We start from the raw sequence: 13,035 nt of genomic DNA on the forward strand, positions 1-13,035 counted from the left end.
CACTTTCAACAATAGCCAAATTATGGAAAGAGCCTAAATGTCCATCAACTGATGAATGGATAAAGAAATCGTGGTTTATATACACAATGGAATACCACGTGGCCATGAGAAAGAATGAAATATGGCCTTTTGTAGCAACGTGGATGGAACTGGAGAGTGTTATGCTAAGTGAAATAAGTCATAGAGAGAAAGATACCGTATGTTTTCACTCTTATGTGGATCCTGAGAAACTTAACAGAAGACCATGGGGGAGGGGAAGGAAAAAAAAAAAAAGCTTAGAGAGGGAGGGAGCCAAACCATAAGAGACTCTTAAAAACTGAGAACAAACTGAGGGTTGATGGGGGGTGGGAGGCAGGGGAGGGTGGGTGATGGGCGTTGAGGAGGGCACCTGTTGGGATGAGCACTGGGTGTTGTATGGAAACCAATTTGACAATAAATTTCATATTTAAAAAAAATTGATTTGTAAAATGAAAATTTAGGGCTCGTAAGAGGGAGCTAAAAAATGAATAGCAGTACTTCTGTTAAAATTACAAAAGAGAAAAAAAGATCAAAGCTCCATCACATTTTAAAATCATGAAATAAAATCTTAAAATGGTTGTCATTATTTGTAGTGCAATTAAGTTCAGTGGTATAGTGAGGAAAACACTTCTGCCAAATTATGTTAGCTCTGTGATCCTGGGCACGTCAGGAGGTGGGCCCTAAAATGAGAGCACTGAACGGAGATGGTGTTTAATATCCCCACAGGTCAAAATTCTATGATTTGAAAGCAATGATTTCCATTCCTTAGTAAGAGGCCCTGAAATAACTCCTGATTTCTGTCCTCAGTGACAGCATTTTGAAGAACTTCTAGCTGAAATGGTCCCAATCACTTAAATGGCAAGGAATCCTCACATGTGTGAAAACAACATTCTTCTCTTCTCTCAAGTTAAGACGTGGACTGCTCCGTCCTCACTAGTAGTTACACTTTGGGACCCACTGTGCTTACTTGAGACGGAAGGAGAACACTCATGAAGAAAGCAGGAACCCAGTACTAACGCTGTCTATTCATATCATAAAGTATCTTAAAGACAACCCCCAAACCAGCAAATCTGAGCCTTTTAAAAAGAGCATCTCTTCATTTCCTGAAGTCATTGCTTACTAAAGCTAATTAAGATAAAAAGCTGCTAAGAAGAAAGCTCACTTTGAAACCTTTGTTTTCCAAAAGCCCAGCATTTCTTACAGATGAAAGAAGCTTGGACATTTTTAAAGAGTTGGGCCAGACAAATACAACTGCCACAGGTTAGTTCTGTCCTGATCTCTCCATGCATATTACACTGAGTGAAAACATTTCATTCATATCCATGTGTGTGTATATATATGTAATTTCCTACAAAAAAATGCATTAATATGTTTTCATTTTCTTGACCATTCCTATTCCTAGCAAGGAGTGTTCTACGGGAGAAACACAGAGGGGGAGAACTTTGAAATCTTCCGATGTTAATATCAAAATTGTCTATTTTCTTACTCTGAAACTTGGCAAATCCCACCAAACTGAATTAGAAGTTGTCCTTCATTCTACTCCTTGAGTTTAGCTGTACACTTCCAAACACTAAAAAGTATGATGTAAACAGCCATCAATGTCCTGAGTAATTACATAAAAGTTTTCATGTCATTCTTACAGTAATGTGACGAACACTAAAGAGCAGCTTGGGAGTAACAGCTAAAATTTCCTTCATAATAATATACAATCTCTTCAATGCAGGCTTCTATCTTAAGAAATGAAAAAACACTGTTTAACAGGTAAAACTTGAGAAAGCACTTATATTTTAAATGAAATGTAAAGCACCAGTAAAAATCTCCAATTCCTAAGTTTTTAATTTTTAAATGTATTTTTTTAAATTATTATCATGTTGGTCTATAATCCAGTATCTTACAGAAAGCTATTAAAGGTAGGATCTCATATGTTCTGAATTTTAAAGCCTTTTTTGTTGGGAAAGGAAAATCATTGTGTGGAAACAAATATATACATCTAATAGAAGCCAGTCAGGTCATAACTCCACCTGTTCCCCACTGTATACAGGATAAATAAAATGTCAACTCCTAAAGCCTTTCACTTTTGCATCCTAATCTATTTTTCCAGATAATACCATCTGTCAAACATCCTTTCAGAACTTGAGACTTACCTAAAATGTCTTTCTCGTGTGGCAAACTCTTTTGCACTCTTCAAGAGATGTCACTACCCCATGAACATTCTGCCATTCCAGGCAGGGCTCATGGTTCTGTTCTTCAGGTTTCTAGAGTACTTTGCTCTTCGCTTTATTTCAGTAACTATCTATTTGTATTATAATTTATCTGTTCCTATGCCTCTCTTTCTAGTACACTAAGTTAACACAAAGTATCTGATACACACAAAACACAGTACAGTGGCAAATTGGTGCTCAAGAAATGATAAATAAATGAACACCTGAAGCCTTTAAAAAGAACTGCCCGTGAACAATGTGATACTTTTGATTAAAAATAAATCTACTTAGGAGCACCTGGGTGGCTCAGTCGGTTAAGCATCCAACTCTTGATTTCAACTCAGACCATGATCTCATAGTTCATGGGATCAAGCCCTGTGACAGGCTCTGCGCTGGCAGCACGGAACTTGCTTAGGATTCTCTGTCTTCCTCTCTCTCTGCCCCTCCCCTGAAAGTGTACACGTGCTGTCTCTCAAAAAAAAATTAAAAAAAAAAAACAACCTAATTAAGATTCTTAAAGCCACTAGGAACAAAGATCATATAATGTGAAAGATGTTTGTTTAAAAATGTTTACTCTTTATGAGGAACATTATTATTGTAAAAGCTATATGGGAACTACAAGGACATTTTGGGAGACAAAGAAATCTGAATATCAGATATATATTGGAGTAGGGTGTGTTAACGATATTGAGGATTGTCCTTATTCATAGGAATATACACTAAAGTATTTTGGGAATAGCATCATGATACAACTTACTTTCAAACAATTCAGGAAAAAAAGAGGTATGTATAAAGAAAGAAAGGGAAAAGAAACAAAGTAAATATGGTAAAGAGTTAACAACTAATAACCCAAGATGAAAATACACAGCCATTCACTGTACTATTCTTAAGATTTTTCTAAGCTTTGTAAATTTTTTTTTAAAGTTTATTTTGAGAGAGAGCACACACATGTGCAAGTGAGTTGGGAGGAGCAGAGAGAGAGAGACTGAGAGAGAATCCCAGGGAGGCTCCGCACTGTCAGTGCAGAGCCCAGTGTAGGGCTTGAACTCACAAACCATGAGATCATGGCTTGAGCCAAAGTTGGACACTTAACCGACTGAGCCACCCAGGTGTCCCTAAACTTTGAAAAATTTAAAAACAAAAGTTTGGGGAGAAAAAGTTACAGGGGAAAATTAAACTAAAAAATGGGGTAAGATATTTGATGTCTGTACGTATGTGTACATACATAGATAGCTCTGTGTGTGTGTGTGCGTACCTTTTAAACAAAAACTGTTGAGGGCACCTGGGTGGCTCAACAGGTTAAGCTGCTGACTCTTGATCTCAGCTGAGGTCATAATCTCCTGGTTGGTGAGTTGGAGCCCCCCAATGGCTCTGTGCTAGCAGCACAGAGCCTGCTTGGGATTCTATCTCTGCCCCTCTCCCACTTGCACGCACACATGCATGCACACACACACGCACACACACACACTCTACCTCTCTCAAAATAAACAAACTTAAAAAAAATTTTTTTTATTAAAAAAAAATAAATGAAGCTTTAAAACAAAACCGTTGGGATGATACCAGAGCAGCACCCAGAACATAAGGCTAAGTGGAGCTACCATACACCAAGCAGAGAGTCTTAGACACCAGGCAGTCAGTCTAGGATCTCAAAAACAGAAGTCTGGGAACCTTGCTTCCAGCACATGGCCATTAGAATGACTCAGTTACCAGGTGTCCCTCTTGGTAACTGTCAGCTCTAAGTCTCCCTAGTATATTTCTAAAAAGAGTATTACTAATATTCATTGAGTGATAGATGAAAGAAAAAAGAACATGAATAGAAGTTCATATAATTAGTCTTATTCTCAAATTTCAATTTTCAAAATATTTTTTCTAAAAATTATTTTTTCTAAAAAAATTTTTTGGCTATGTTTTTATTTATTTTTGAGAGAGGGAGACAGAGCGTGAGGTAGGGGGAGGGACAGAGAGAGAGAGAGAGACAGAATCTGAAGCAGGCTCCAGGCTCTGAGCTGTCAGCAGAGAGTCTGATGTGGGGCTCGAACTCGTAAACCGCAAGATCATAATCTGAGCTGAAGTCGGATGCTTAACCGACTGAGCCATCCAAGTGCCCCACAATTTTCAAAATTCTAATACTATGTATCCTACCAAAATTACTATCTTACTGAGAAATTTCTGAAACCAGCTAAGCAAGCAAACTTTGATTCTTCAAAAGCATCTGATGACCACCTATTCTAAGATGATCTTTTCTTAACTGCCATGGTACTGTCTCCCTATGCTACTTCAAATGGGTTCACCAAATTATATAACTATGCAAAGTCAAGACATCTCAAATCCAGTTTGGAATAGGACAGAAATAAATAAATGTATTTAATTAAACCCCTACTGTCTACAGTTTGTTCTCCATATGTAAATCAAGATAATGTTTATCTCAAATGACCATATAACCCAGGAGCCCCAATAGGGAGTGAGGGGCAGACAGAGTTCAGCAGGTTTAAGGACTTAGATGATGGCCTACCTCCTTGTTACAAAAGAATTCTCATTATAATTTCTTAAAACGATTACCAGTAAGATCACGTAGTAATATGAAAAATTATTATGATAGAATGCTATTTTTAAACCTTCATTAAAACTACGCACAACGTTTTTTCCCTACAGGCCAAATATACTGTTTCTTCTTTTTGTTCAGATAAAACTGTGTAACATGATTATATTACCATTATAATTTTTAAAAAAGAAATTTTAAAAATTAAGCAAAAAAGGGGATTTCCTAGATCGGATTCATTCATGTATCTCAGAGGCTCAGGTGTGGAAGGGAAATGAGCAATCCTCTAACCACTGTCCCCCAACGTCCAATGTTCTCCCGAAACACTAAAAAACAAAACAAAAAACCTCTCCCAACTATTCACACCACTCTCACTGTTGCTCCCATCTAATTTATAGCTCTGAAGAGCTGAGCAGTAAATTGTTTATGACCACAACCTCACAGATCTGTTTTGTTTACATTACTGTCATAGAAAATTCCAACCCAAAGCAGCAACTGTGTTTCACAGTGAACACTATCAAAATTAAATACTAAGCATCAATCAGAGCTTGAATTTGTATAACCACAACCTTCCAATGGGCTTCAAATGTCTTAAAGAATTGTTCCATTAACCTTAATGTATATTTATTTTGTTCAAGAAATCTTCCTTAGACGGTGGTAAGATTCTTTGTATTTCATTATGCCTTCCTCAAAGTTACAATCCATCTCAGTCGTGGAATCAAGCACTCTTGTTAAGAATATATTTAACACACTGGGGTGCCTAGGTGTCTCAGTCGGTTAAGCCTCCGACTTCGGCGGAGGTCATGATCCTGTGGTTCGTGAGTTCGAGCCTCACATCGGGTTCTGTGCTGACAGCTCAGAGCCTGGAGCCTGATTCGGATTCTGTGTCTCCCTCTCTCTGCCCCACCCCCGCTCACACTCTATGTCTGCCTCAAAAATAAATAAACGTAGGGGCGCCTGGGTGGCGCAGTCGGTTGAGCGTCCGACTTCAGCCAGGTCACGATCTCGCGGTCCGCGAGTTCGAGCCCCGCGTCGGGCTCTGGGCTGTTGGCTCAGAGCCTGGAGCCTGTTTCCGATTCTGTGTCTCCCTCTCTCTCTGCCCCTCCCCGGTTCATGCTCTGTCTCTCTCTGTCGCAAAAATGAATAAACGTTGAAAAAAAAAAAAAATTAAAAAAAAAAAAAAATAAATAAACGTTAAAAAAAATTTTTTTAAAGAATACATTCAACACAGTATAGTTTGTGCTACATATTAACTGTTAAATAATCCTTTACAAGTTCCTGACCTTGTGTTCATCCCCTGGATCTAAATGACAGTAATCATAACAGTCTTCAGTGTGACCACAAGTAGCAAAATATAAATAAAACACCATGTAAACATTTTCCTAGGGATTACGGAAACCATTAGAAAAATAATTTAGCTTTATCATATAAACTGGTTTATGTGCTGTTTTCCAAATACTCTGAGGACAAGTTCCATACAACTGTATTTCAACGAAATATCTACTATGGTGTCTTTACTTGGGGCACTGCACTATGATTATGAAATTGAGGGACAGAAGTCGTGCAATTACTTAACATCACAATGCTGGTAAGTAATTTTTTTTCAAGAACCAGAACTTGGTATTTAGTTGTGATTTAGTGAAGTAGCCACTAATAAAACAGGTAGGACATGTTATTTTCCAATATTGTAAGGAGAAGGTGAAGTAACACACATACTAGAATAGCAACTGCTCTCTCACCATCTATCTAGAACAGTTAAATTTACCTTTTAACTGAATTTTAAACCAAAACCAGTAATCCAATTTCAACACATCAGAGCCATAAGGCAAATTTTCTTTAAATATATACAACATTTACAAGTCAATTGGAAAAGACCAAAAAATTCAATTGGCAAAGAATATGAAAGACTTACAAAATAGGAACTACATACAGCTCAAATATTTGAGAAGCATAATGATGTCATCACTACATAAATTTAACAACATTTTGGGCACTTGATATGAATACACTGTGCTTTACAAATATTAACTCATTTAATTTTCAGTGTGCAGAAGTAGGTACCATCATCTCCATTTCATAAATAGAAAACCAAAGGCTTAGACAAGTCACACTGAGTAAATCATTCAGCTGAGATGTGACCCTCATCAAACTGGTTCCAGAGTCTAGTACTGAAGAACACTATTAGGCTATCCTGCCCTTTGACCTGATTCAAATAGAGCAAAACTGTGATGAGATACCATGGTCTCCAGCATGCACAACAATAACAACATGTGCTGTTCCTGAAAGGATACACAAGAAATTGGTTACCTCTGGGAAAGGTCACTAGACCTATTTTTCCACTGTGTAATCTTCTGAAATAAAAATAACAATAATAATACTTTGCAGACTCATGTTTACAGCTCTTTGAACATTTGGGATACTTCCACATAAATGAATATTTTTGTTTCCTCAACCACCTTGTGAGGCAAAATGAGTGAATATACCCTTAGTAAATATTATCATGCTCACCACTGTGAAGGAAGATGTGATAAGTATCCTTCTTAAAGAAAAAAAAAAAAAAAAAAGACAAAAGATTAACCATAGTTCCTTAAGTACAAAAACCTGTTGTGAAATGAAAATATTCTAATAATAAAAATTTTTTAAAAGCTACTGCTGTCTCACCAGAATTCATAAGTTTCCAAAGTTGATCTACCAAGGCTTCATTACATAAGGGAGACTCCATGTTCTTAGTAAATGGTGGGTTCTTAGTCAACATGTTTAGAATCTTATGTCTGAAAGATAAAGATAGAATCTTATGTCAGCAAACTTTTGCTGACCATGAAACACATTTAAAAATTTTCTGTAGTTCCTCCTTCCTATTTTATCCTCTCTTCTTACATCTACCTTTGTGTTTAAGTTTAATTTCATTTCAAAGACATTATCTTAAACATCCTAAATATTTACTATTGTTAATCCACTAAAAAAAATTCTAGTGGGTTTGTTCTTTCTAAAACGGCCTTATGTACGAGGTCTTTTAAAACTGACTCTATGTATTCCTAACCAACCTTTCCTATTCATTTCTAAAATGAACATTTTATATTCCCTAGAATTTTTTTTAATATATATATATATTTTAGTGTTTATTTTAAATTTTGAGAGAGAGAGAAAGCACACATGTGCACATGAACAAGGGAAGGGGCAGAGAGAGAGGGAGACAGAATCCCAAGGAGACTCCACACTGCCAGTGCAACGCAGGGCTCGATCCCATGAACTGTGAGATCATGACCTGAGCAGAAATCAAGAGTCGGATGCTTAACTGACTGAGCCACCCATGTCCCCATCCCTTGAAAAATTTTTAAAGACAGACTGGTAAGTAAATAGAAAAATCTTTACATGGTGGGGGGGTGGGGGGAGATCACATACAGGCCAAGAAGTCTACACTGAAATAATAAAATGAATATAAACTTCATTCTTATGGTATCTTTGTAAAGCATGGAGATGTGCAGAAGCATTTAAAATATGGAGACCACACAAAAAGGTTTCCTCAAAATGAGCTGAAATTTAGAAGAGTTCATTAGTAAAAGTATCCTCATGGAGGGTAACAGTGAAATTCCACTACTCAGAGTTACCTCTTGTGAGAGGCTACCTGAACACTTCTGTAGTCTTCTAAAAATAGGGAAATGTGACCAAAACAAAATTGGAAAAAGAAAATGTCCAGTGTTATGAGTAGGAGATGCCAGAGAAAAAGACAAAGAAAAGGAGAAGCAAGGAAGCTATGGCCATAGCCTAGCATTTAGTGCAGGGATAAGAGCCAGGCCTGGGCTCAAGAGATTCAAGACCACGGAGTAATGGGATGCTTGGATATAACTGGAGAAGAAAGAAACTTAGATTATAATTATAAATGAGATTAGCAAAACCTTAATGGTGAACCCAGGAAGTTTTTATATTTGTTGGTGGGAAGGCATCAAACTGGATTTGTACTTAAAAAAGAAATGGGAAGAAAGTGAAACTATTAGGTTGCAGCTTAAGACACTTAACCCCTTTTGGCTTCAATTTCATGTCCATAAAACTAAAAGAGATGGACTCTCTTTTACTATCTTTTACTCTCTTTACTATCTTTTAGTGCTTTGAAATTTTAAGACTGTATAAAAGACTATTGAAAAGCTATGAGAGCAAAAAGTGAAATGGGATTATAGATGTAATTTACAGATGGGTAATGTGAAAGGGATATTTATCTTCATGGATATGTCATATCCATATTTTTGTACCTTTATAAATAAACACAATTCCTATCCTTAAGGATCTCAAAATCTATCTATAAGAATAGACCAGTATTACAGGTAAATAATCTTTAAAAATATGGATGAGTTTGTTCTTTAGAGCATGTTAATGCTGTTATACTTTTAATTTGCATTAAGAAGAAAACTTAAGTTTCTATCTGGCTGCTTTCCCAGCTACCCCAAATACCAAAGTGGGAGGGCCCAACTGATAGAACTTTATGGTATTTACTCAGATCATTATAAACCCTTGACAGCCGAGCCAATGAATTGTAAGGAGTGCACTGAGGATGTCTTTGATCACTAAAAGAGCAATAATGATCAGTACATATATTACTTTTATCAAATTAAACATTTCATCAAAAGTTTTGTTTTTCTCTAAACAAAAGTTTAGATAATAGAAGTTTAGATAATAGAAGTTTAGATAATAGAAGAGTTTAGATAATAGAAGTTTAAATAAAGTTTAGATAACAGAAGAAAGGCTTTTACAAAGTATTTATAAATGACAAAACAGCCAAAGCAATACTCAGAGGAGATAGGTTTAAGGGAAAACAATGAGAATTTTGTTCTTAATTTTACAGAGATTAAACATGAAAATTCAGAATAAGCATATGCTTCAGACAACTAGAACAGATCTAAAGCAAATCTTGAGAAAGTCACAGGATCATGTCAAGTTCATAGCAGCGAAAACATCCTATTATTTCCTTAAACAGTTGAGAATTTTCCTGGTAGGCTAGTCCAATCTATTGCCAATCACTACCAATAAGAAATGGAGTCAAATCAAAACCAAACACATGCTCAAAATCTCTCAAGAGAAAAAAGCACAGGACATATGTGTGTCTCTTGAGGAAGTGATATGCTGTAATCATATGTATGCTTGATTCCAAAACCATAATATCATTCCATGTTATTTTAAATATAATCCCTACCCATTATAATGAGAATATAGTAGTTCTTCCTATCAATGTAAAAAGTATATACATGCACAGAAATAAGTGTAAAACAAAACTCCAAAATGTTAAGTGTTTCTGGTTAAAATAATTACAGGCTTTTTGAAAGTTTTCTTCTTAATGTGATTTGATATTTTTCCAAATTTATATGAGTATTTTAAAAAGTCATGCCCACTGAAAGGGAACTGTAATTTTAAAAAACGTAAACTTCATTTTAGTTTAAAAATAGTACACCCAGATTTATTTATTTAACAATTATGCATCTAGATTATTTCTCTATCTTATCAAACTTGTAAAATGAACAGCAAACTTTATGAAGAAAAAAAGTATTAGTAATTTGTCAGGTGAATATCTAGCTTAACTTAAGTGCATTTATTTAGTTTAGTTCTCAAGATATCTTAATGAAGAACTGACCTACAATCTAAAAATCTTTTACTGAGAGAAAACTATACAATTAAAGTGGACAACCCTATTACTACGTTTAAAACATCAAACTATCCATGCTCATGGATTGGAAGAATATTGTTAAAATGTGGATACTACCCCAAAGCAATCTACACATTCAATGTAATCCCTATGAAAATAACACTAGCATTCTTCACAGAGCTAGAATAATCCTAAAATTTATATGGAAGTAGAAAAGATTCTGAATAGGCAAAGCAATCCTGAAGAAGAAAATCAAAGCTGGACACATCACAATTCTGGAGTTCAAGTTGTATTACAAAGCTGTATCAAGACAGTATGGTACTGGCACAAAAACAGACCATAGATCAATGGAACAGAATAAGGAACCCAGAAATGGACTGCCAAATGTATGGCCAACTAATCTTTGACAAAGCAGGAAAGAATATCCAATGGAAAAAAGCCTCTTCAGCAAGAGGTGTTGGGAAAACTGTACAGCGACATGCAGGAGAATGAAGCTGGACCACTTTCTTAGGTTCTTAGATGAAAGACCTAAATGTAAGACAGGAAACCGTCAAAATCCTAGAGAAGAAAACAGGCAACAACCTCTCTGACCTTGGATGCAGCAACTTCTTACTTGATATATCTCCAGAGGCAAGGAAACAAAAGCAAAAATGAACTATTGGAACCCCATCAAGATAAAATGCTTTTGCAGAGCGAAGGAAACAATCAGCAAAATTAAAGACAGCCGACAGAATGGGAGAAGACATTTGCAAATGACATATCAGATAAAGGGCTAGTATCCAAAATCTATAAAGAACTTATCAAACTCAACACCCCAAAAACATATAATCCAGTGAAGAAATGGGCAGAAGATATGAATAGACACTTTCCCAAAGAAGACATCCAGATGGCTAAAAGACATATGAAAAAATGCTCAACATCATTCATCAGGGAAATCCAAATCAAAACCACAATGAGATACCACCTCACACCTGTCAGAATGGCTAAAATGAGCAACTCAGGCAACAACAGATGTTGGTGAGGATGTGGAAAAAGAGGAACCCTTTTGCACTGCTGATGGGAACACAAACTGGTGCAGCCACTCTGACAAACAGTACGGAGGTTCCTCAAAAAATTAAAAATAGAACTACCCGAAAACCCAGCAATTGCACTGCTAGGTATTTATCCAAAGGATACGGGACTGCTGATTTGAAGGGGCACATGAACCCCAATGTTTATAGCAGTACTATCAACAATAGCCGTATGGACAGAGCCCAAATGTCCATTGACTAATAAATGAATAAAGATTTGGTATGTGTGTATGTATAAACATACATAAGTACATACACATACATACATACAATGGAATATTACTCAGCTAAAAAAAAGAATGAAATCTTGCCATCTGTAATAATGTGGATGGAAGTAGAGTATTATTATGCTAAGCAAAATGAAGTAGGTCAGTTAGAGAAAGGCAAGTATATAATTTCACTCATATGTGGAATTTAAGAAACAAAACAGATGAACATAAGGGAAGGGAAGCAAAAATAATATAAAAGCAGAGAGGAAGACAAACCATAAGAGACTCTTAAATACAGAGAACAAACAGGGTTGTTGGAGAGGTGCTGGGTGGGAGGATGGGCTAAACGGGTGAGGGGCATTAAGGAGGACACTTGCTGGGATGAGCACTGGGTGTTAGATGTAAGTGATGAATCACTAAATTCTACTCCTGAAATCATTATTACACTGTATGTTAACTAACTTGGATTTAAATTAAAAAAATAAAAACATCAAACTAACATGAAAGACTGAGAACTTCCCCACACAATTCAAAATAAACACCTTAAAGCTTTTTTCTATATACAGTTGTCAACACAGAGATAAAAGCACTTCTCTTTAACATATGACGTCATTTAAACAAACAGATGATTAGAAAAAAGCCAATTGTATGATTAGAGGAAATAGTAAAAAATTGCATCCAATCACTTGTTTAACACGTACTGAATCAAATGCATATAAGGCACCATGCTTATGTTCTAGAACAGAGACCAAAGGAAACATGGTCTCTGTTTTTTTAGAACTTCTATTCCCATGCGGCAAAGATAATCAAAGATTTCCAGCTATAAAATTAACACATATATTGCAAGTATTTCTTTACTTAAGGTTAGGAAGAACTGTAGGATTTTATGGGCAATCATGACTTGAGGGACATTACCTAGTACAGGGAATCAAAGATGCATCCTTGTAGAAACAATATTCACGTTCACCTCTAAAGCATCAAGGAGTAATTACAGGTAATCTGGGGTTTTTTTCCTCCAGACTTTAAGGTTTCACCCCAGAATTCTTCAGTTTTATCTAATTCTACCAAAACCAGTAATTCTGATACATATGATAATAATGACAGAGAAAATCAACATACATTTTTAAAATTTAATTCTCACTGAAGGCCATTTTATCATTAGGAGTTTAAAAATCAACCAAGGGCCATAAAAACAAAATGCTGTGTTTGGGGTAGGAGAGAGTAATGCCACTGATTTTAAGAGAAAAAAATTAAATTAAAAAAAAATTTACCTATTAAAAAAAATTTTTAAATCTTTATTTATTTTGAGAGAGAGAGAGAGAGAGAGAGTATAAGCGGGGAAGAAAGCGGGAAAGAAAGAAAGCAG

At 35.8% G+C, this 13,035-nt stretch overlaps 1 protein-coding gene across 4 annotated transcripts in view; it reads right to left on the bottom strand.

Annotated features, from left to right (window-relative positions):
- Window positions 1-13,035, bottom strand: part of TAF2 (TATA-box binding protein associated factor 2) — a 95,386-nt gene that overhangs the window by 24,663 nt on the left and 57,688 nt on the right. For all 4 annotated transcript variants that reach the window (XM_047842193.1, XM_047842191.1, XM_047842194.1 and 1 more), the window contains one exon: window positions 7,420-7,529. In XM_047842193.1, coding sequence (XP_047698149.1) covers window positions 7,420-7,529 — 110 coding nt within the window. The remainder of the gene's footprint in view (window positions 1-7,419; window positions 7,530-13,035) is intronic.

This window comes from Prionailurus viverrinus, chromosome F2 (assembly GCF_022837055.1).
Source record: "Prionailurus viverrinus isolate Anna chromosome F2, UM_Priviv_1.0, whole genome shotgun sequence".
Taxonomy (NCBI): domain Eukaryota; kingdom Metazoa; phylum Chordata; class Mammalia; order Carnivora; family Felidae; genus Prionailurus; species Prionailurus viverrinus.